This window comes from Hemitrygon akajei, chromosome 7 (assembly GCF_048418815.1).
Source record: "Hemitrygon akajei chromosome 7, sHemAka1.3, whole genome shotgun sequence".
NCBI lineage: Eukaryota > Metazoa > Chordata > Chondrichthyes > Myliobatiformes > Dasyatidae > Hemitrygon > Hemitrygon akajei.
In genome coordinates, this window is record NC_133130.1 from 125,522,469 (window position 1) to 125,547,628 (window position 25,160).

Genomic DNA, 25,160 nt, shown 5'->3' on the forward strand with positions numbered 1-25,160 from the left:
TGTATTTATTTTCAATCCCAAGAAGAAAATCCCAGTGATGACTGCTACTTTCTGTGATCCAGCAGAGGTGTTTCACACATCATTGGTGGACCAGCTGCCAGTAACAAATTCTAAAATACAGAGAGAAACAAAGAATGACCCAACATTGTCAAAAGTCTATGATATCACTATGCAAGGATGGCCAGCTCTTGTCAAATTCTATGTTTCTACAGTGCTTAGTGAGAAGAGACCAATAGTCAATGGATGGAGATTGTGTTCTGGTTCCCTCTAAACTGCGCACCAGAGTGTTAGAAAATTTGCATGAAGGATACCTGGGTACCTGGGATAAAGAACCTTGCCCAGAGCTACATGTGGTGGCCGGGGATAGATAGACAGATTGAAGACTTCACCAAAAGCCATTCAGAATGCCACAAAGTTCAAAACACACCCGCAGGCACCTTCACACCTGTGGGAGTGGCCGTCTTCACCATGGCAGAGTGCATATTGATTTTACTGGGGCATTCACTGACCCCCCCATGTTTCTGATTGCTGTGGATGCTCATTTGAAGTGGCCAGAGGTCATACCAATGAAGTCAACCACATCAGTTAAGACTGTTTCTACAGTACACATTGGAAGAGCGCGGATGATTCAGGAAGGAAAATGACATAAAACATTTCAAGTAAGATCCTTACTACCTAGCAATGAATAGCTTAGTTGAAAGATTTATCCAGACCTTCAAGAAGTCCATCAAAGTATGGGCAAGGAGGACATTTCTCTACAGCATAAGGTGGCCAACTTCCTTTTTGTGTATTGGAACTCTGTTCATGTGACATCAAATCAAACACTTACAATGCTGTTCATGAGCAGGAATCTGATTCGCAGAGACCAGTTGAAACCAGATCTATGGAGAGAACCGCAGAACAAACAGTTCTGCCAGTTGCCAAGTAAATCACCAAGAAGCTTTGAGGTTGGACAGGAAGTCCTAGTGCATGATTATTGAGAAGACAAGTGGACACCCAGTAGGATATCTACAAGAACTGTACCACTGACATACACAGTGGATATTGGACATCATACATGTGTCCCTCTCGATCTTCACGGGTAGAGACTAGGAGAGTAGGCCATGCCACTTTACAGCCCATTATTGTTCCTGCATCTCCCTAACCTCTACCCATGAAGCTCACCGCACATCCAGTGATGGGATTCCCTACCCACATCACCAGTGAGTTTCCGAAATAATGATCAATCAGTTGATTGGTGAGTATACAAAAGATAAGCATTCAGAGGACACACCTCAATCAGCAGCACACTAAGAATGTCTCCTCACATGCAAGTAAATTGCCAAGATCAGAGAACAACTCCACACAACCATCCACCACGCAAGCTAAACATCTTTCGAATTATTTCCAACGGCAGAATTCTCAGCAGTTTGGAGGAAGAGAGGATACACTAAATGCTAGTGCCCTTGATAGTGATGACTATGTTTACAACCCTCTGCAGCTTATTTCGATCCTGTGTAATACTCTTTCCATTTTTGATCCCTCAGTGAGGACTGGTGTGTGTTTCCTCATCTTACCCTTTCTGAAATCCACAATCAACTCTTCTGTCTTACTTATGTTGAGTGCAAGGTTGTTCATCTCATTGGAAAGAGCCTCAAAACACGTACTTTCTTTTCTCATTTGTTTCTCGTTGATTCATTATTCTCAGCAATGTGTAGAAGACTTGAAAAAATAATTTTCGTTTCTTGCTACCCTCACTACTGCTCGAGATTAAAGTTAATCAAAGCAAAACAAAAACAGGTGTCTTTGCACTCCACAAGTTGTCAAGGTAGGTAGTTGCAGAGCTTTCCCTGGGGTTGATTTGCATTCCGCTGAAAGTGAATTCCTAGCTGACAAGGTCTCTGACATTCTTAAGTATATTATGCAAAATGCTTTTCCTTCAAAAAATATCCAAGGGTATGAACCACAAACCAGAATGACATACATGAAACAGAAAGGAGATAGCTATATTGATCACTGCATGGACAGGCAGTTGTGAATTTAACTTATTCAGTTTCTGGGTCTGGAGGAGTTGTAAAGAGAGAAGACGAGATTAATTACGATAGGAGGTAGCACACATGCAACCCAAATGTCACTCTTGCCCAAAAAATTCTGTGGTCCAGATTTTCCGCAAATCATAACACTATCAATGATCACCACTCTGCCATGAAGCCAACAAATTGCTGGATTATTAACTTAAATATTTAAAGTTGCTGGTCCATTGCCCACAGAGGATACATTGCTTCCACAATGCCAATGTTTCAAAGCAATTAAGGGTGTCAAGTTTCTGGTAGTCAGTTTATGGCAAAATACCTGGATTACATTTAATACCTTGCTGCTTAGTGTCCAAGCAAATTTTTAAATAATATTTTAACCGAACTATTGACTGTCTCGCAAACTTTATGATCCTAAGTGCAGATAATTCATTTCAAAATATATATACATAGAACTTCTCCTTCGACATTATAAACACAAGAAAGTCTGCAGGTGCTGGAAATCCAAAGCAACGCACACACACAAAATGCTGAAGGAACTCAACAGTTCAGGCAGTATTTATGGAAAAGAATAAACAGTTGATGTTTCAGGCCGAGTCCTGAAGAAAGCCGACTGTTTACTCTTTTCCATCAATGTTCCTCGAGCATTTTGTGTTTTGTTTTAACTTTAGGGGCAGCACAGTAGCGTGATGGTTAGCATAATGCTTTACAGTACAGGTAATGTGGGTTCAATTCCCGCTGCTGCCTACAAGGAATTTGGACGTTTGCCCCATGAATGCATGGGTTTCTTTTGGGTGCTCCAGTTTCCTCCCACAGTTCAAAGATTTAATTAGATATTGTAAATGATCCCGAGATTAGGCTAGGATTAAATCAGAGGATTGCTAGGCAGCATGGCTTGAAGGGCCTATTCCATGCTGTAACTCAAAAAAATCATGTCCATATGTCTACTTAAAGCTTTGTAAAATGCTTAAAACATCATATAGAAGTGGCACTATTTCATCGGTGAACTAAAACCTCCTGAAATCTTTAGTTTCTGCATGCCAGAGATCTCCAAACCAGATTCCCAATAGCAACTGTCATTGGAGAAAAGAAAGTCCTGACAATGGAGAACATCAGACCTTTGTTTTCACCCATTCAAACAAATCAGCAGCTTCTCAGTTGACTGAAATTTCAGGTCTATATTATCAATCATCCCTTCCGTACTTCACCTTAAGAATGCACTCTCTGTTGATTTAAATATTAACAGCTCTTAACAGGGGAAAAAAATACAAATGCAGCTCACTTTCAAACTTGTCCTGTCTCTAGGGAATTGAGTACAAATTAGTATAGTGCCACAGCAATTTGTAATTTCAATATGCTGCGCTAGATTGGTTGATTTGATTAGCCTTCAACTGCTTAATAAATGAATAATTAACTTCCTCCTGTTCATGCAATAAGCAACAAACCCAGTTCTATTGCAGTTCGACGTTTTGTCAGTCGAGACATGCTGATACCGTGTAACATTTAAGATTATTGGGTGACCATAATCTTTCATCACCGTACGTGGAGTCATCATCAGTGCAGTGTTGACTGTGCTGTATCCTCTGAATGCTTGGCCTTTATATATGTATCAATCAGCTGATAGGCCATCATTGCGGAAACTCAATTACAATGTGGGGAGGAAATCTCATTAATGATTAGCTGCATGGCGAACTTTGTGCGTTGTGGTCTGGAGTTTTGCCCACAATGGCTCATTAATAGGATTGAAGTCTACATGTTTGTTTATAGAATTGTTCACGGAAAACCACACTTCCAGGTATTCTCCTGCATTCTGTATGTTTGCTTGCACCATGACTTTCACTTAGCCCAGTCGAATGTGTGATTCTCTTGATTTTCTTCAGCTGATTGAAAAGTATATAAAGGCCAAGCATTCAGAAGACACACCACAATTAACAATGACTCCACATATGGTGACAAACTATTTGGAAGTAAATTGCCAAGATCAGAACACAACTCGCAACCATCAACTTCCTGAGCTACACATTTTATGAATTATTTCCAATGTTTAGGATCTTCAGAACCACGGCATATCCTTTGTTTATTTGTTCAAGTCCTTTTTGCCATTTCTTTAGACCAAGTCAGAACTGCATCCATTTCCATCAATTCCACAATCTTTAATACCCTTATTAAGAAAGGTTTAACTCCAATGGGAGTTCATCTTGCATTTTGTCCACCCACACTGTCAGCAATAAGAATTTTGTACTAAAAATGATTCTTCCCCCCTCTGAAATCATAGCTGCAACTGTAGTGGAGGTCAAAATTTCTTTTAAAAATATCTGCTTTTACTGTCCAATTCCATCAGTTCGGGAATTATCATTTTGAGCTTAAAGATAAAAGTTGTATATTTGTAATTCAGAATTACATTCACTGAAGTGCAATTAAAAGACAGAGCTTCAGTATTTTTAAGATTTAGATATAGAGATAGAGTGCAGTAACAGGCCCTTGAAGTTGAATGAGCCTGTGCCGCCCAGTGACACCTGTGTGACCAATTAACCTACTCATCTGTACATTTTTGGAATGTGGGAGGAAACCAGAGCATCTGGAAGAAACTAATATGATGACAGGGAGAATATACAAACTCCTTACAGTCAGCAGTGAAATTGAACCCGGATCGCTATTGCTATAATAATTGTATTATGCTAACCATTCCGCTACCTTGCCACCAACTGAGTTTTAGACTCAAGCTTTTACAAGTGGAGATCCCAACCTGGGGATCCATGGACCCCTTGCTTAATGGTATTGGTCCATAACAAAAAAGCTTGAAAACTTCAGCTTTAAAGTAAGTCGAATAAAAATATTAGGAGCTACTTTCCCATTTCCTCCCACACCTCTAGACTGAGCTGGTAGATTAACAGGAAACTGTAAATGACTTAAGTAAATTAATGGCATAAAGAACGCAAAGGAGTTGGTAGCCACAAGAGAATAAGCTGGACAGAGGGGGAAATGGGAGAAGTAAGTTTGGTCCCTGGAAAATGGCATGAATCTCATGGATTGAGTTCAAAGTTCAAAGTAAACTTCATTATCAGATTACACATGTCACCACATACAACCCTGTGATTCATTTTCCTGTGGGCATACTCAATCTATAGAATAGTAACTCTAAAGGATCAATGGAAGATCAACCAGAGTACAAAAGATAACAAACTGTACAAATGTAAATAAATAGCAATAAATAATGAGAACATGAAATAACAAGATAAGGAGTCCTTAAAGTGAGATCATTGGTTGTGGGAACATCTCAATGATGGGGCAAGTAAGTATCCACTTTTATTCAAGAGCCTGATGTTTGAGCGATTGTAACTGTTGAACCTAATGGTGTGAGTCCTGAGGCTCATGTACCTTCTACCTGATTGCAGCAGTGAGAAGAAAGCATGGTCTGGATGGTAGGGATCTCTGATGATGGATTCATCCCTATTTTGCTGGAAGTTTTCAGCTTTGAGAGAGGAGTCAAATATTATGCTGTAATTTGAAAGGGCTATGCACTAAATTTAGCTTTTTTCAACTGTTTGCTGGCCAAAGCAAGATCAGAGCATAGCCGAGGTGGTGAGTATCTCTCATGATGGATTCCTATAATGCTTTCCTATGGCAGGGTTTCATGCAGATCTGCTCAATTGAAGGACTTTACCTGTGATATACTGGGCTGGATCCATCATCTTCTGTAGGATTTTCATTAGATTTTGAGGAACAGTTTCAAAGCTTTGTGAACAGGGCAAAATTACTCAGTATCCTCTGGCTGACTTCACAAAGTCTGCTTCTCAAAGTTGGGTTTCTTGTCACATTCAAAGACTCAAAGTATGCACAGGCACAAAACATCACACAATAATTTTAAAATACAGCAGGATTTTAATTTAAAAAAAATATATTTTATTGAGATGCAGCATGGAATAGGCCCTTGTGGCCCTTGGAGCTGCGCAAGCCCAGCATTCCCCAGATTTAATCCTAGCCTAATTACGGGACAATTTACAATGGCCAATTAACCTATCAACTGGTTTGTCTTTGAGATGTGGGAGAAAACCAGAGCACCTGGAGGAAGCCTACGCAATAACGGGAAGAATGTACAAACTCCTTACAGGCAGCAGCAGAAATTGAATCCAGGTTGCTGGAACTGTAAAGCATTGTGCTAACTACACTACCATGCTGTCTTTAAGTATAATCAGCCAAGCCACCTTGAAACTTTAGCTCAACAAACCAGAACTCCTCTTGCATGAGAAAGAAAGACTGGCTTTCAAGTCATTCCTGACTGCACAGCTAAATTCCTGTGGAGAATTTTCACCATAAACACAACACACACAGATGAGCCATGACAAAGAATGTTAGTTATAGTTGTTAATTAATTATACAATATTATCCTAATGATATTTTTACAGAGACAATCAGCTTTTGATAAAGTCAATAAATGTATTGCCACAGTGCAATAACAAGTTTACAGACCTCAGTATTTGACTTGGAATTCTTATTATCATAAACAGTCTTTAGGTCTAACAGTGAGTGCCAATTGAATACAAGCCAGATGTATCATAATTTTTGTAGAAGATAACCATTTTTGACTCCAAACTATTGCACAGTACAGGCTCTGCAGCCGACCCTTTAACCTACTTCAAGAGCAATCTAACCCTTCCATTTTTTCTTTTCTCCATATGCCTATCTAACAGTCTCTTAAACAACTTTAAACAATTTCTGTCATGTGAAGATTAAAGGCAAAGTTACCTGTAACACTAGATGCTGCCATGCAAAGGACTCACTGTTGCCAATGTGGGATATACTCGCTCTGTCTGAGGGAATATTGGCACGCTCAAGTTGCATGGATACATTACGACGCTCCTCCTCAAGTGCTCTGGTCAACTTCTCAAACCGGGCTTCCTGTTCTTTAACCGAAGCTAGAATGCTAGCAGCAGATCTTACATCGTAATCATCCATGATCGTCCTGAGGCTCTTGCCTGCTGACTGATCAGGCAACCTTTGGGTTAAGGGTTAGAGGTTAGTAGTTCAGTGGAAGTTAGACAATCAAAAAGGGAATGCTCATTCATACTTAATAAATACAGTTTAGTCAAATAGCTTCTGAAGTTAAAGACCTGGAATCACCTGCTACAGTTGCAAGGAAGAATTGGAAAGCAGACCAACAGTCTCAAGCAGTATCAGGAAGCTGCAGAGAAAACCAAGGGAAGGAAAGAGAAAGAGGTTATAGCATGAAAACAGTTAATTATCAGGTAAGTAATTGAGGTTAGAATAATACGAGTTTTATGCACATGCAAAGCAAGAAGCAACTTTAAATGATAAAGGACATGCAGGGGGAAAAAGCAGTAATTTTTTGAAGCCACTTATGAAATTCCACAAAGGAAGCTCTTAATCTTAAACTACTCAACATTTATAACAAAATCCCTGTATCTTGTTTAAAATGATAAGCCTGCATCAAGAATTTTTAAACACTTGGTTGTTTATTGCCAAGAAGAAAACTAAAAAGTTTACAAAATAACTGGCAAATCATTCAAAACTTATGACTGTGTGGCACTTTAGGCTACTGAAAACCCCAAGTGTAGCAATACTAACTGCAGTTAAAGACCTGGAGGGGAGAAAAGTTGTTGAATCAAAGTCCCAAAACAATGCCAAACGTTCAGATTGAAAGACATGGCAAAGATGACAAAATGCTCCAGTTTTGGTTTTCAGTGAAACAGAGCCTTGATCATTTTTTTTAAAATGGGAAGAATTGGGTCAAAAAGCATATTTATTCACTTAAAGCAATTTTTTTGATGAAATCAAGAGCACAAATCATCACAAGGAGTGACAAGGCTGTAAGGGGACAGTGTTGAAGGAAAATTATTAACAATTAACAAAATATGCTTAAGGGTAAGGGAGATGTTGAAGAATGGAAAAGCAACAGAACAGGAATAATTATAGAAAACAAAATTTTTCAACAATTAACGACTAATTAATGACACTGGGAAAGTGAAAGTCATAAATATTTTGGAAAGAATGATGCCAATTTGACAATGGAACACAGCAATGGTGTCAATGCTCAGTGAGGAATTTAATTTGTTGACTGACAAGCTAAGATAGGCTTCAGTAGAACTACTTTAGCCTTGCTCTTTCTAGTCATCTTCCATTTAGTAGTCTTAGGAATGATAAGACTATAGCAACACCGAAGTAAGATCATCAAATTGAATTGTAGAAAGCAATAGATCTATCATACCTTGACCAACACTACACCTCTTAGCCAGCTGGTAAATAGAAATTCCTCTAAAAGATTATCTTTCATTTATAATATATTCCATTTTCTTTACATTAATCTTCATTCCTGTTGTAGTTAGAGAACATCAGGACCCTGTTTGACTCCAAACGTAACTGTTGAGCAAACAGTAATCACCCATTTCTGGACAGTCCTGGTCTCTACTTGAGCATAACCGTTCCTTTTGTTTCCCTTCCCTCTTCTCTCTGAATTCAAAATACCTTTGTCTTCTCAGTTTTCTAGTTCTGATACAAGGTCTGTTAACCCAAAAACCCTCCAGGAGGACCACAACCTTGCCATGGTCAGGAGGCCTGTATGCCTCAGTGACCCAGAGAGCTATGTCAGCTGGACTCAAGGCCTTGTGTTTTAGCTCTTGGTAAGGTCACAAATGCCAAACAGGTCAAAGAGTAGGGGCCAGACTAAGAGTGTCCTCCGGATTCGAAGTTCAGCTCAGGGCCAACAACCCTGACTGGTAAAACAAAATTGTTACAGAAAGAGCAATGAAGAATCCTTCTACAAAATCAGAATTATTCTCATCAGCATGTGATGTGAAATGAGTGCAACAGGATTACTGAGTCTCCACCTGGGACCTCCATGGCTGAAAGTAGTGAAAACCAAGAGAATGCTATGACATGATGAAGGAAGCCCTGGACACTGCCAGAGATGGAGGACCTTTATTGCTGCCCTAAACACCAGCAGCATAAGTAACCAAAAATACTTGTTTCTCCAACAATGTTGACTCATCTGCCAAGCATCTCCAGTATTTGCGATTTTTAAATCCCAAGCTCTCTGGACTTGGGTGGACAGTGGCCCAGGACCACTGTGAATGAGTTTGTGATTTCATGCAGCAAACCAACATGAGGGAATCTTCTGCACTGTGATAAGATTCTCCTCTGGCATATGGACAAAAAAGATGGCTGACAAAAATTAAGAAATCTGATCAGAAAAGATTTGCCATTGTCACCAAAAGCATGAGATGAATATTGGAAGAATGAGAAAGGATTGCAAGGAGCTACAAGACAACTTTGTTATGATTGATAAAGAGGGTCACCAACTCAAAAGCACCCTCAACAAAAGCAAATATTTTGAAAGCTAAGTTACTTTAACACAAAACACGTGGCTTTGCATCAATATTGATTGAACATTATTGATTTATTTAAACATTTGATAGTCAAGGCTTGAATCTTCCTTTCAACTACTGACAGGATTATTTATTGATTGATTGAGATACAGCACAGAATCGGCCCTTCCAGCCACGTCACCTGCCAATCCCTCAATTTAATCTGAGTCTAATCACGGGACAATTTACAATGACCAATTAACCTCCTGATCGGTATGTCTTTGGACTGTGGGAGGAAATGGGAGCACCCGGAGGAAACCCACGTGGTCAAAGGGAGAACATACAAACTCCTTAGAGGCAATGGCAGGAATTAAATTCAAGTCACCTCTTCTGTAAAGTGTTGTGTTGACCACTACACTACAATGTCGCACATTATGGAATTCAGTGCAACCATTTTGTCTTGATTTGCACATACTTGAGCCTAAAGTGGATAAAATTAGATAAGCACACTATTTCTACACAAATTCAGAAACAGACTACTCTGTCTGCCTCAGCAGAATGTTCCACTCCAAGACATAGCCTCTCCTGGAGAGTAAAGCCTTTATCTATGCAAGCTCTGAGCACCACAATAAGGCTGGGAACTACACCATCATCATCCTTCATTTCTAATTCTCATCTAGTTATCAGACAATACCCTCAAGTCTTTGATTGGAGTATTGCACAGACACAACAGAAGCATTTCCGTACAGATCCAGTGAAGAGCGTTAAAAACTCAGTTTCTATGAAGGAGAGGTACCACCAAGTGGAGCGGCCATCGGAGTAGTCCAAGTCAAAGCTGTAAGGCTCAGCAAGGCTTCAGCGAGAACAGGTGGAGGCAAGTACCCAAGTTCATTCCTTACTTTTTATACTTTTTCCTGAATTAACTCAAGAGAATAGTGGACATATGTCATGGTACATATTGGTACCAATGAGATAGGTGGAAAAGGGGAGGAGTTCCTGAAAACAGGACCTCAAGGGTAGTAATCCCAGGATTGCTGCCTGTGCCACACTTCAGTGAGATTAGGAATAGAATGGGGCGGATAAATGTGTGGCTGAACAACTGGAGCTGGGGGCAAGAATTCAGATTTCTGGATCATTGGGACCTCTTCTGGGGCAGGTGTGACCTGCACAAAAGGGATAGGTTGTACCTGAATCTCAGGGGAACCAATATCCTTGCAGGCAAGTTTGCTAGAGCTTTTGGGAGTATTTTTTCCAACCATATTTTTTTTTAAAAAAATAAAGAGAACATAGTATAAAGGAGAATTGTGCAGTGCATAACAAATGTATCAAATGTACAATTCACATTTATGAAAGAGGTGCACCCTTAGTACAAACATGCTTTAACGTCTCACCCCTCCCAGTCCCCAACTCCAAGCCATCAATGCATTGGCAAAAAGGGTTAAACAGAACCTTTGTCCCCACAGAGAAGGTGTGAGGTGTATTTTTCTAATACATATGCTGTAGTATGATAACAAATTTGAGTCCAAAGAGTTTTACTGGAAAATGCTGGAGGTCAGGGATTTATGTACTGAGGAAAGGGAGAGAGAATGGACCTTTAGTCTGGCTAGGAATTTTCAAAATATTCAAGAAAAGATCCCCACACCTTTTGGAACTTCATGTCCGAATTGAGGATTGAATAGTGGATCTTCATGGAGTAGGCTGGACATGATGTCCCTGAGCCACTGAGTGTGGGTGGGGGGGGGGGGGCAGCATCCCTCCACCTGAACAAAATTGCATGCCTGGCCAACAGAGAAGCAAAAGACAGTGTGCAACATTTAGTCGGACTTAGGTGCATGTCCCCCTCTCCGGAGGTGCCGAAAAGAGCAATCAAAGGGTTGGGTTCCAAATTGTAATTAAGTATTTGGGATCGAGTTTGGAAAACATCTTTCCAGTATTTTCCCAAACTAGGGCATGTCCAGTACATATGGATAAGGGAAGCCTCGCCACTTTTGCATTTGTCGCAACAGGGATTAACACCTGGGTAAATGTGAGATAATTTAGTTTTACACATGGGCCCTGTGTACAACCATGAACTGTAATAGGCATGGCGGGCACATAAGGGAGTTGTTTAAATTAATATGGCAAGGGTATGGAAACCACTATGACAGAGCTGAGGATGAGCTAGCAGGTTTACAAGTAGGTGATTATAATATTTAATAGAATTTATGGAAGGACAAGCCAATGATTGGGTACAAATGCAGACAGAATTAAATTGTACCACAGGCAAAATTCATAAGGGCAAAGAATGCAAGATTGAAGGTGCTGTATTTAAATGTACTTACATTTGAAATAAGATGGATGAACTCATGGCGTGATTAGAAATTGGTTAGAGATTAGAGCCAGGCAGGAAGGCATAGGCAGTGGTGTGGCTCTTTTGGTAAGAGATGGAATTACATCTTTAGAAAGAGGTGACATAGGGTCAGAGAATGTTGAATCTTTGTGGGTGAAATTAAGAAACAGAAAGGGTAAAAAACACCATTATGGGAATCACATATAGGTCTCCAAATAGTAGCCAAGATGTGAGGTTAAGTTTGCAAAGGGAGCTGGAAAGGGCATGTAATAAGGGTAATATTATAATTGTAATGCTGTCTTCAAAATGCAAGGGGATTAGGAAAATCAGGTTGGTGTCAGATCGCAAGGGAGGGAATTTGTTCAATGCCTACAAGATGGCTTTTTAGACCAGCTTGTGCTCCAGCCTACTCAGAGTAAGGCCAACTTAGATTGGGTGCTGTGTAATTACCCAGATTTTATTAGCCAGCTTAACATATAGGAACCAGTGATCATAATATGATTGAATTCATACTGCAATTGGAGAGGGAGAAGCACAAGTGACATGTATCAGTACCGCAATGGAATAAAGGGAATTACAGAGAGATGAGTAAAGAGCTTGCCCAGGTGGATACTGGTGGGGTGATGGCAGAACAGGGGTCGCTGAAGTTTCTGGGAATAGGTCACAAGGTGCAAGATACATATGTCCCACAGAAGTAGTAGTTCTCAAATGGCAGGGCTAGACAACCGTGGCTAACAAGGGAAGTTAAGGACTGCATGAAAGCCAAGGAAAGGGAATATAAGGTACCAAAATGAATGGTAAGTTAGATGACTGGAAAGCATTTAAAATCCAACAAAAGGCAACTAACAAAGCTCTAAGGGATAAGATGACATACAAGGGCAAACTAGACAGTTAACATAAAGCAGGATACCAAAAAGGTTTTTCAGTCATGTAAAGAATAAAGGGGAGGCAATACTGGACCACTGGAAAATGCTGCTGCTGAGGTAGCAATGGTGGACACAGAAATGGCAGATTAAATTAATGAGTACTTTGCATCTGTCTATCAAAGGTCTATCACAGAGCTGTTGTCCAAAACCATTCATGAATACCTATTTTTCTTTTCAGTAATTTTCCCCTTTCCACTCTGGCCTCTTAACTCCTCTCCTCACCAACCTCCTAACCCTCACCAACTCCTGGCGGCCCCCCACTTCCCTTTCTCCCATGGTCCATTCTCCAATCAGACTTTCTCCAGTTCTCTGCCTTTTCCACCTATGACCTCCCAGCTTCTTACTTCAGCTCCCTCCCCACCCATCTGGCTTCACCTATCAACTTCCAGTTTGTCTTCCTTCCCTTACCCCTACCTTTTATTTCTGGTATCTTCCCTGTCCTTTCAAGTTCTGATCAAGGGCCTTGACTCAAAATATCAACTGTTGATTCATTTACAGAGATGTTGTCTGACGTGTTGAGTTCCTCCAGCATTTTGTGTGTTTTGCACTGCTCATTCTCAGCTGCCCTGTTACAATGACTTCTGCATTTTACTTATACCTTTTCCACAATTGAAAGAGCTCTTCTATCCCATTCATCCTGACACTTAGCATGCACTCCAGATGAAAGAAAATGAAAAGAACTAAGTTTACTAAGTTGAAAAATGGCTACAAACACCAGAACACCACGTAATAATACCAGATATCTAAATCAACCAAAATACTTAAGTCAATGTATTAAGTACAGGAGATGGGATGTTATGTTGAAATTGTACAAGACATTGATGAGGCCTTATGTAGAGCATTTTGTGAAGTTTTGGTCATCTACCTACAGGAGAGATGTAAATAAGGTTGAAAGAGTACAGAGAAAATTCACAAAGATGTTGCTGGGTCTGGAGGACCAGAGTTAAAAGGAAATATTAAATAGATTAGGACTTTATTCTTTGGAGCATAGAAGATTGAGTGGAGATTTGATAGGTGTATACAAAATGATGAGGGTACAGAGAGAGTAAATGCAAGCATGTTTTTCCACTGAGACTACAATCAGAGGTCATGGGTTAACGGTGAAAGGTGAAAAGTTTAAGGGGAAAATGAGGGGAAACTTCTTCACTAAGAGGTTGTGAGAGTGTGGAATGAGCTGCTGGCACAAGTGGTTTCTGTGCTGTACTTTACTATGACTCTATAAGCAGTGCAACACAGAATTAAAATCGCTCCCGAGAGTCAAACGACTAGTAATTCATAATTGTAATGCAGCCCAATATGCCAAAGTTAAAATATCTTTTAAGAAACTTTCCATCACCATCTTAAAAACAATAAAACACAACCAAAGCACATGCAATGAGGTATGACACCTATGCACTAAAGTTTATTAAATCTGGTGACAAAAGGAGGTTTTAAGATAGGGAGAGACATGATGAAGGTTTTTGTATGAGGCTCTGAAACTTCTGAGAAGACATACACTATTTGCAGACTGACTAAAACAGAAAGCAAAGAGTACAGATATCAGAACTGCAGGACTGGTGTGGTTACAGATAAGCAAATGGTCGAAGTCCTTGTGGAACACAAAACAGGACAGGAATTCAAACAAAGGAAATGAGAGACCAATGCCAACCAGAACAAGGGTGAAGAATGATTAGGATCTGCTGAGTTTTTCCTGCCAGACCAGTAATCTGATGAACTCATCCCCCAAATCTAGCTGCATTTATTGAAAAACAAAGGTAACTGCATCAAGTCTCAATGCTCCCCCCACTCGACATTTAAGTTATGCTCTAAAATCTGCAATATCTTCTTGGATAGCTTTATATACACTAATAGATTACTGCTCTAAATCTCACCGAAAGCACTAATTCAGCACTTGTCCCATTCTCTCAACTGTTCTTTCACAAACGCATGTGAAGAACTGGGTTCTTTGCTCCAATTGTTTGCTAAGCCACAATAACTGAAACACTATACATCATCTAGGACACACATCAGTTAAAAACTGTACTTTTCTGATTGGCCATCAAATGTCACATTAAAACATGGTGCTAACAGTCACAAATGCTGTGTAAGACATTGGTGAGGTCTAATTTGGAGTACTGTGTGCAGTAACCCAGCAACTCCATGCCATATACGAAGTGACGGGCCATATACGAAGTTTGGATAAGTACATGGATGGGTGGGGTGTGGAGAACTACGGTCCAGGTGTGGGTCAAAAGGGACACAGCAGCTCGGCATGGATTAGATGGATTAAAATGACTGTTTGTGTATTCTCTGACTCTCAACTCCTCAGCTCAACTTGATGGCACCAAGTTCCTCCTCAACTGCTGAACTTGGTCGAGTCCAAAAGCAGAGCCAGAGATCAAACTTGGTGCCATCAAATCAGTGTAATTCTTAATTCACATCTGCAGGGGACAACCACTCACATCAGTAACAAGTTGTCACATGCACCGCAGCAACCAGTCTCTCCCTGTGGTACCATTGATGGCATCTAGCCCAACAGCTCTGCCACGTGGCCAAGTCTTCGGTGTCATGGCTTGGTACCGAGACTGAAAATGAATCTCACAGATCAGGACGGAGTTTAAGTTATATTAGGAAGTGACAGGCTGAGCAACGTTATTGGGCTTAAACAAAGAGGATTATACGTGTCTGGCACCCAATAACTTTTCCTGAAAATAAGCAAGCTTAAATGTAGGGTTCGATAAGTAGTCTTCACTACATTGCTTTAAGACTGGACAACATGTCAAAACTAACACAAGAATGATTAATATGAGGTACTCTTGTATACACCCGTGAGATTGTTGCTGTTCCTCTCTGTACCTCATGGTGCATCTATCTTTCTTTAGCATTTATCTGGGTTTTTAGGCTGAATTGCTAGCTCAATGCTCAACCCAGCAAGGATGAAAAATGTTCAAGGAGCCAGCTGGATTCGAACCTGGGACCACTCATCTTGAAATCTAGTGCAGATACAACTACACTACTGGCTGGTTACCCATGAGATTACATCCCTGTAAACAAAAATCTATTCAGGGACCCAAGAAGTGGCAGATAATGAAAAGAAATGGATTTTCTTTTACTGAATTGCATAATATTTGGAGAAGAAACAAAATAATTAGATTCTCCTTGAATCATCCTTCATGATTAATGGAAGTGTATAAAACAACTGCAGATTTGAATAAAATGTGCCACATTTTACAGTACATAAAGCAATGTCATATATATTGACGATGATGGCGCAAACAGAATCCTCATCTTCATGCACACACAACAAGCATTAAGATGCATCTGTTCTGGTGTCACTCACCTTCATATTCAGGACACGAGGTGAATTTCAATGCTTCATGAGACAAATGACTAATTGCGAAAAGATTACTGCAGGCATCCAACCCAGCTCAACTAAAATATCAACCATAACAGCACTAATTCACTGAGATCTTATAGGCACAGACTAAAACCTTTCAACTTAAAATCCACTTTCCATGTACCAAATACAACCTGATTTCCCATCCATCATAAATGGGAAAGTACACAATGATTGAAACCAAACATTCAGTACTTGTGTCGTATCCTGCATTTGAAAAGAACTGATTTAAAATGAGAGAATGTGCTATTATTTAAACTCTCCTAATATACAGAAAAAACACTGTGTTCAAGTATGTCTCAAATAAGTAAACATGTTCCAACAAAGGACTGTGAGAACGATAAAAGACCATAGCAGTTTCCCTACCATCCATTGAGGTCATTTATCAAGACTTGTGCATACACAGGGCCCTTTGTATTATCATGGATCCCATACATCCAGCATCCTCTTTGACTTTCTACCATCAGGCAGAAGACTTCGATGCACACAGACAAGAACAATCAGGATGGGAAACAGTTTCTTCCCTCAGGTCATTAGGCTTCTGAACTCCCTGCCGTATCTCATTCGTAATGTTGCCAGTTAATTTGTTCTGTATCCTACAACATTTAATTTATGCACTTTACTTTGTTTAACAATATATGCATATTTCATTTGTAGATTTAATTATTACTTTAAGTTATTGTGTATTATGTGTACTACTGTGCTATACACCTTGGTAAGGAGAAAAGTTGTTTCATTTGATGGTATACATGTATATATTAAATGATGTCAAACTTGACTTAATTTTTTACCAAAGAATGGTTTTATTGAACAGGATGCTGCATTGCTCTCAAACAGGGATTCCCAGCTGGGGTCCATGGACCCATCAGTTAATCGTAACAGTCCATGTCATAAAAAAGGATGGGATCCCCTGTTTTAAATAGAGAACTTTCCTTCTTAATTTTAATATTGGTGGTGCTCAGCTCAAGCTACATTAGAATTCACTTATCCCAACTCCCATAACAAATTCAAACCCATGAAGATCACTTATCAAACCTTTCACTCTTCCTTTCAGCTTGGTTGCCAGAATGATTTTCCCCCTTTCATACATTGTTGAAGAGACATCGTTAATCACCCTGTGATTGCTAAACAGCAAAGGACCACAGTCAACGCTCCAAATATGTTAAGCTAGTCTGAAATGGAATGTAGAGCAAGCTTAAAAATAAAAAGCTAATGAAAGATGAATCATTAAGTATTATGTCTAGCAGTAACATATTTTATTGAGTTCAAATAGTAAGTTGTACTCGTTTGTCAATCTTCAAAATATTGGAAAATGTACCTGTGGCTTTCATTGCTCAAGCCTGGACTTTATTATAGCATGGCTGTATCTTACCGATATTTTTATGTTCTTGCCATCTTGTATGTGCAAAGTGTGCTTTGTAATGTGTGTGACTGTTGGTACTGTGTTTTGCACCTTGGCCCCAGAGTAACACTGAATCATTTGGCTATATTTATAGGTATTTATGCATGGTTGAATGACAACTGAATTGAATCAAATCAAATCTGTCTTTCTGTATATCTTTTTCCCCCTCTATGTGCTTTGTGCTGTGTGACTTTGTACTGTGTTTTGTACACCTTGGCCCTGGAGTAACACCATCTCATTTGGCTGGATTCATAGGTATTCATGTATGGTTGAAAGAGAATTAAACTTGAACTGAATTGAATTTAAGGATGTATGCTGGTCAAGATACTGTCACAAAAAGATACCTGTTGTACTTTTCCGTGCCAAGAACTTAAGACTATAATTTTATCTTCCTTCGATGGATTCACTTATCAAAAGGTACATTTAACTTCACACAGACTTCAAGATTTCATGACATAAACTGAACTTGCCAATTGAGCAGCAAGATTATTTCCAAGGAAAAAGGAGCTAATTGCTTTCTTCTCACTGCTGCCATCGGGAAGTAGGTTTAGGAGCTCAGGACTCAAACTTCAATTATCAGACTCCTGAAACAAACTCACTCAACTTCACTTGCCCCATCACTGAAATGTTCCCACAAGCAATGGACTCACTTTCAAGGACTCTTCAGCTCATGTTCTCAAATTTATTGCTTACTTATTATTATTATTATTATTATTATTTCTTTCCTTTTGTACTTGCAGGTGTTGTCTTGTGCACTGGTTGAACACCCAAGTTGGTGCGGTTTTCATTGATTCTATTATGGATATTATTCCATTATGTATTTATTGAGTATGCCCACAAGAAAATTAATCTCAGGGCTGTATATGATGACATATATGTACTTGATAATTTACTTTAAACATTAGTATTTAAATTTGTTCTCCATTAAGAGAAGATAAAATCATGGAACAGTTTCAGTCCAACTCACATGATGAGCAACAGCCCTGAATTCAGTTAATCACCAGGTCCATGACTAATGAAGGAAATACAGAAATGTCACACTAATGGAACTCTTCAGAAACCATGGGGAAATATAGATCACTGGTACAATAGAAACGGTATTAACTATTAAACAAGACCCTTGTCCAACTACAAGCTTATCACTGCAATGCTTAAAACTCTTCACTCAATCCTGAACACAACTCTTTATCCTTGCACAAGAACAATTTAGTTTTAATTAACATATATAACTAGAGTAGTTTTTATGACTTCACCACCCTAACCATCTGATAATAACCTCATTTTATTTACGCTACTTTGATATTAATATCACTGGCTACAGTCGGAAGAAGGCTCCTGTACTGTAACAATCCCCCCCCCCCTGTCTTTTCATGGAGATTGAGAGCCTGTTGGTTCTCAAGACAGTGGGGGGGGGGGGGGGGGAGAGGAGGTGGAAAACCAACATGGAATATTGTAACATCGGAACAGTGAGTTGCTTGTCTGCACTCTCATTGTTGCAGGAGAGAGCACCCTCTCTCTTGATAGAGCCTGTCTGGGATACCCAAGTGCTGGATTATGGACCTTTTGCTGGACCTCCGGATCAAGGTCTGTTTACGGGATTTTTGCTGTTGCTTGCAGTGGGGAGAGGGGAGGTGCTTCTACTAGCACGTGGGGGGGGGGGGAGAGGGCTGATGCTTCTGCTGTGTAAAGGGAGGGGAGGGATTCACAGGTCTGATGTTTCTGTCATTCATTCTATGGGCTTATCCTTTGTGAAGTACGAATTTCAGGTTGTATACTGTATACATTCACTGATATTACAATGAACCATTGAATTTTATCATTTATAATAATTTTACATCTTTGCAGTGTACTGTTATCACACATGTCAGTGACTAATCACAAAAAAAGAGTAGAATGATCAACATAAAGTGTGGGAATGAAAACAATGTAAAATTCAGTTTTTAATGTAACATTCCAAGCAACCTGCAACAAAAGAAAACAAAGCATCTTTACAAGAGCATGCTTTTAAAAAAATACACAACACAATCAAAATAATTGATTTGTGTCCAAGGGAAATAGTTAAATTCCAATAGCATACGGTCTCACTTAGAGGATGTTCAACAGTATTTTATAGGTGAAGAACCATCTGCCCTACTTTCATGAACCATTCTTCGCTTCCCTTAACTTGATCATCCTTTAAAAGTTTGTGGATTCAGTTATTAAACATGAAGTGGAAAAGATCTGCTGCAGGAATGTGAAGATATGAAGTGCCCCCAAGGGCTTTAAGCCTGCACTCTGCAGATAAAAATATTAACGCTTACCTTATGCCACTTGTTCTAGAGGAAAATTTACTTCTGTAAGAAACAGAACATTTGCTCCAGGACTGGTCAGCGCAGACTTTTGGCAAATTTTTTGCTCTGGGGAAAGGGTGGGGGGGGGGGGGGGGGAGGTGGTAAAAGAGAGAAACAAAAGAAACACATTAGAGCCCAATATCTATTTCCTTTTGGGAAGAAAAACAACCAAAAAAAACATTGACCTTTAAACAGCAGTTAGCCCATAAGACATAGGAGCAGAATTAGGCCATTCAGCCCATTGAGTCTGCTCTGCCATTTCATCATGACTGATGAACACCGTCTCAACACCATTCTCCTGCCTTCTCCCATGGTCCTTGACAGCCTGAAACTATGAACCACCACTTTAAATACCAAATCACTTGGCCTCCACAACCATCTGTGGCAATGAATTCCACAGATTCACCACTCTCTGACTAAAGAGAATCCTCATGTCTTCTAAAGGGGCACCCTTGTACTCTAAAGCCCCTCTGGTCCTGGACTCTCCTACTATAGAAAGCCACTTCTACATGCCCACTATCTAGGCCTTACAGTTGAACCTGTTGGGTTTTTCTTCCACTTGTCCTTCACAAGAAAATCTGCTTTCAAGTGCAAGCATGCAAAATGTGTGCCCAACCCGATACTTCAGGTGCTGATACTTAGGTAAGCAATGAACTCCAATTCAAGCAGATTGGGTACGGAACACAATCTACCGTGCACCGATTCTCCATTGCAAAGCTGATATTTAAAAAGAAACCTAAAAGAACATATGAAGTAGTATTCATGGCATCAATGTCGATTCAGAAATTTAATGACAGAGGGGAAGAAGTTGTTCCTAAATCACTGAGTGTGCACCTTCAGGTTCCTGTGCCACCTCCCTGATGGTAACAGTAAGGATGCATGTCTTAGGTGATGGGGGTTCGTAATAATGGACGCTGGGTTTTTGAGGACCCTTGAAAATGTCCTGGATGCTGGGGAGGCTGGTGCCCATGATGAAACTGGCCAAGTTCACAACTTTTTGCAGCTTATTTTTATCCTTTGCAGTACACCCACCCTCATATCAGAGGGCGATGCTGCCAGTTAGAATGCTCTCCACGGTAGATCTATAGAAGTTTGCAAGGGTCTTTGGTGACATGCCAAATCTCTTCAAGCTCCTAATGAAATATAGTCGCTATCAGGCCTTCTTTGTATCTGCATCGATATGTTGGGCCCAGGATAGATCCTCAGAGATACTTGAAATTGCTCACCGTTTCCACTTCTAATCTCTCCATGAGGACTGGTGAAAAAAGATTTCACTAAGGACAGTCTTCTGTTCAGTAAACTTGTGTCCAAGGTGAACCTTGAAACAGTTGAATTGAACACCGCCCTCATCCAGAACAAGTATCATAATTGCATTCTGGGTGACTATATTTCCATGACAACTTAATCACAGTACAGTTTCAATGTTAACTGATAATGTTGGTGTATCAAATCCAGCAGTGGTTAACATATACCATTAGCCTTCAGCAGGGACACCTCATGTCATATTGCCACAGTATAGTACTCGTAGTAAAACAAAAGCAAGATCTCAGTTGCAACTGAAATTGGAAGAGTTCAGTCTTCTTATAAATAGTGAATTTCTCAATTATGAGCAACTTCTCTGTAACATTACTGCCCATGGAACAGAAATTGCTCTCGGTCAACAGTTTGGTTCCAGACCATAAAACAATGCCCACACATGACCATAAAACATACTGCTCCTTGAAAACAACAGTTGCCTTTTTCACCAACAGAGTGCCAGCGAGATTTGCTCTGTAAAAAAACATGATTGAAGTGAAACCCAGTGAATATTGAAAGGCCTAGATAGATTAAACGTAGAGAGGATATTTCCTATATTGGGGGAGTACAGGACCAGAGGACACAGCCCCAGATTAGAAAGATGTTTAGAAGAGGCAAGGAGGAATTTCTTTATCCAGAGTGATGAATCTGTGGAATTCACTGCCACAGATGGCTGTGAGGGCAAGTCATTGGATATATTTAAAGCGGATGTTGATAGGTTCTTGATTTAGTCAGGCTGTCAAAGGTTGTTTTCTGTGCAGCTTAGTTAGCCTACAAACCAATGGTTATCATCACATGCCATGTCATATGACATAGATGATCATGGTTTGCCATTGCCATTCTTCTGGGCAGTGTCTTTACAACACGGGTGACCTTAGCCATGATCAATACTCTTCAGAGATTGTCTGCCTGGCGTCAGTGGCCGCGTAACCAGGACCTGTGATATGCACCAGCTGCTCAAACGACCATCAACCACCTGCTCCCATGGCTTCACATGACTGATTGGATTGATGGGGGGTGCAGCTAAGCAAGTAGTACACAAGGGTGACCTACAACTTGTAGCACCTTGCAACCTCGTATCATGGAGACACATCTCCCTCCCATGGTCCAAAAGCCTAAAGTCCAAACACTAATTGGAAAACTAAGATAACCAACACCCACTGTTCCTTTATCATTCCCAGGCAACCCAAATTCCTCTCCAACCCTTCCCATACCCTTCTGACCAAGGGTCTCATTATCCTCTTGCTCGTGGATCCATCTGCCCATCAACTTTCAGATCTGATTCCACCCATAAGCCTCTAACCCTAACAACCCTTTTCCATCCACCTACTAAATGCTGTTTCATCCTTCCTCTCCCAGTTTCATCCATAGAATAGCAAATGCTTGCAAGAATTTCATAAATATTTTGACAAGACTTGCTTCAGTGAATCAAGTGGCCATTTTATGACCAAATAAGAGTAGGAGACAATTCTGTGCATTGAAATGAAATTTTATCACTGACCAATTGTAGTACTTGAGTGTCTGACAGCAGATCATGGCACAAGAAAGCACAAATCAAATGACAAAAATGGAAGACATAGTTGACATTCCATCTGATAAATAACTTGAGTTTTCATTTTACCATTCAAAAACAAAACCAAACATAGGTTTAAGGTACAAAAAAAATGTCTGCACAGCATTAAACTACATGCAATTTAGCAGGATAACTCATGTCATTAGCTTTTCAAAAATTTTTACCTTCATTGTGCCCGCTCTCAAAAATGATGGTATGCAACTTGACAAAGCGTACATTATTCCTCAGCTAAGTTTTTACCTTAAACACAAGAGTGTCTGCAGATTTAACATGCACAAAGTGCTGGAGATCAGCAGGTCAAGCAACATCTATAGAAGGGAATAAAAAGTTGATGTTCCAAGCCAAGATCCTTCATCAGGTCAGGAAAGGAAGCCAGAATAAGGTTTGGGGGGGGGGGGGGGGGGGGAAGAAGAGTGAGAGAGACGGGGGAAGGAGTACAAGCAGGGAGGTGATCGGTGAAATGAGGTAAGAGAGAAGGTGTGTAGGTCAAGTGGAGGAAATTAAGAAGGTAGGTGGAGGCAAAAGGCTGAAGAAGGAACCTGACAGGAGAGTGAACAATGGAAGAAAGGGAAAGAGGAGAGGCACCAGAGGAAGGTGATGGGAAGAGAAGGGTTAAGAAGGGAGTCAGAATGGGAAATGGATAAAAGAGAGAATGAGGATGGGAGGATTACCAAAAGTCAGATAAATAGATACTCATGTCATCAACTTGGAGGCTACCCAGTTGGAATATGCCGCATTGCTCCTCCAACCCGAGTGTGGCCTCACTGTGGCTGGACAGGAGTTCTGAAGAATGGTTGATGCCTCCTTTTTTGTTGTAAATTAAAACCCATTACTTGACAATTAAAAACAATTCATCTTAACTTGAAAAAAATATAAATTTGAATTTCTTTTGCACCTCTCATTCCCTCAGAAAATTTAGAAAATTTCAAAATAAGGCCATTAAGACTAGGAGCAGAACCAGGCCAATTGGCCCATTGAGTCTGCTCCACTATTACATTATGGCTGATTTATTATCCCTCTCAACCCCATTCTCTTGCCTTCTTCCCATAATCTTTTAATGCCCTTACCAATCAAGAACCTATCAACCTCTACTTTAAATATACCCAATGATATCAGTGGCAATGAACACCACAGATTCACAACCCTCTGGCTGAAGAAATTCCTTCTAGTCTCTGTGCTAAAGGGGTGTTCTTGTATTCTGAGGCTGTGCCACCTGGTCCCAGACTCCCCCACTTAGAAACCATCCTCCCCATGTCCACTCTGGTCCCAAACTCCCTCACTATAGAAATCACCTTCACCATATTCACTCAATTTTGGCCTTTCAATATTGGATAGGTTTCAGACTCCAGCAAGTACAGATCCAGACCCTGTAACATTTCTCAAAATGCTGTTAAATGTTCTAGTACAGGAAACATCATTGCAAACTTGCCTTTAAAGCAGAAATTCCCAACCTGAGGTTTATGGACCCCTTGCTTAACGGTATTGGTCCATGGCATAAAAAATGTTGGAAAACTCCTGCTTTAAAAGTGATGTTTTACTAATGGCTCAAGAACAAAATATTTCCAAGGCACTGGACAGAATTGTCCTGCTCATTTGAATAGCCACTATGGAATGTAATGTATTTTTTAATGTAGTGATTAACCTCCATCTAATATTTCACTTAGAAGATGAAAAATTCAGCACACTCTCAAGTTTCAATACCGCAATCCCTGGAGTGGGGCATCCACCCCAATATTTCCTCACTCAGCCAAGAAAGTAACCATGGACCCTAGACTGACATCAATTGTTAAACAGTTTTTAATATTGCATGAATCAGGATTTGCAACAAGTTTGCTTGAAATATTCGTATTAATCTGAATCTCTCTATAGCAAGATAAATACAGATTTTGAAAGCACTAGGTTTTCAAATGATTAAATGGAAAAAAAATGTACTTCAGGTTCTTACTAAACTCAGATTTTATTCTAAAATGTGTCACATTCCAGACACACTTGAAAATGCAAATAATATCGAAAGCTACACTACAATCCGCTGAAGAGATGTGGTTCAAATCTTCAAAGCAAATATATGTTAATCTTCTAAACATGCTTAGTTCAAGCTTTGCTGCTCATTTTAAAGACTCTAAGAACTGATGAAATAGAAGCAGGAGACTGACAGTCAGTGACACATGTCTGCTTCACCATTCTGTAAGATTATGGCTGACTTTTGAGTTGAGGAGGCGGAGCTAAGTAGTTGTGGCGCCCAAAGGCAATTCCTTTGCTTGCATCTTTGAAAACAGCTCTATTTCCATGTTTAATATCTCTTTTTTCCCTTTCAGGGTTCCTTTGAAGACCCTGACCTGGAGTTACATGCTGACTACGGTTCTTTGCGGGAATGGGACGCTCGAGGTTCCACAATCAGCCGCTATTCGACATGCCAAAGGCTTGGCTTAAGATTTTGGCTTGGATTCGTAAGTTTGGGATCGCGAAGAACTGGAAACAGGTGGCTCAAGAGACATGTGTTGTTGGGGGAGTGGGAACATCTGCTGTGTGCCTGAGGACCCAGGATCCTTGTGATCTTCAGGCAGAGAACCCGAAAAAAAGCGAAGTAACGGACT

General features: G+C 40.1%; 1 protein-coding gene across 14 annotated transcripts in view; it reads right to left on the minus strand.

The window, feature by feature from the left end:
• Positions 1 to 25,160, minus strand: part of arvcfb (ARVCF delta catenin family member b) — a 538,706-nt gene that overhangs the window by 319,013 nt on the left and 194,533 nt on the right. For 11 of the 14 annotated variants that reach the window (XR_012099693.1, XM_073051890.1, XM_073051882.1 and 8 more), the window contains 3 exons: positions 19,668 to 19,763; positions 7,134 to 7,194; positions 6,759 to 7,008 (listed from right to left, as the gene is read on the minus strand). Coding sequence is in view for 10 of the 14 variants with exons in the window: in XM_073051890.1 (XP_072907991.1) it covers positions 6,759 to 6,968 (210 nt within the window). In the remaining 4 variants the exon portion in view is untranslated. The remainder of the gene's footprint in view (positions 1 to 6,758; positions 7,009 to 7,133; positions 7,195 to 19,667; positions 19,764 to 25,160) is intronic. The other 3 variants (XM_073051893.1, XM_073051894.1, XM_073051895.1) reach the window with 1 other exon arrangement.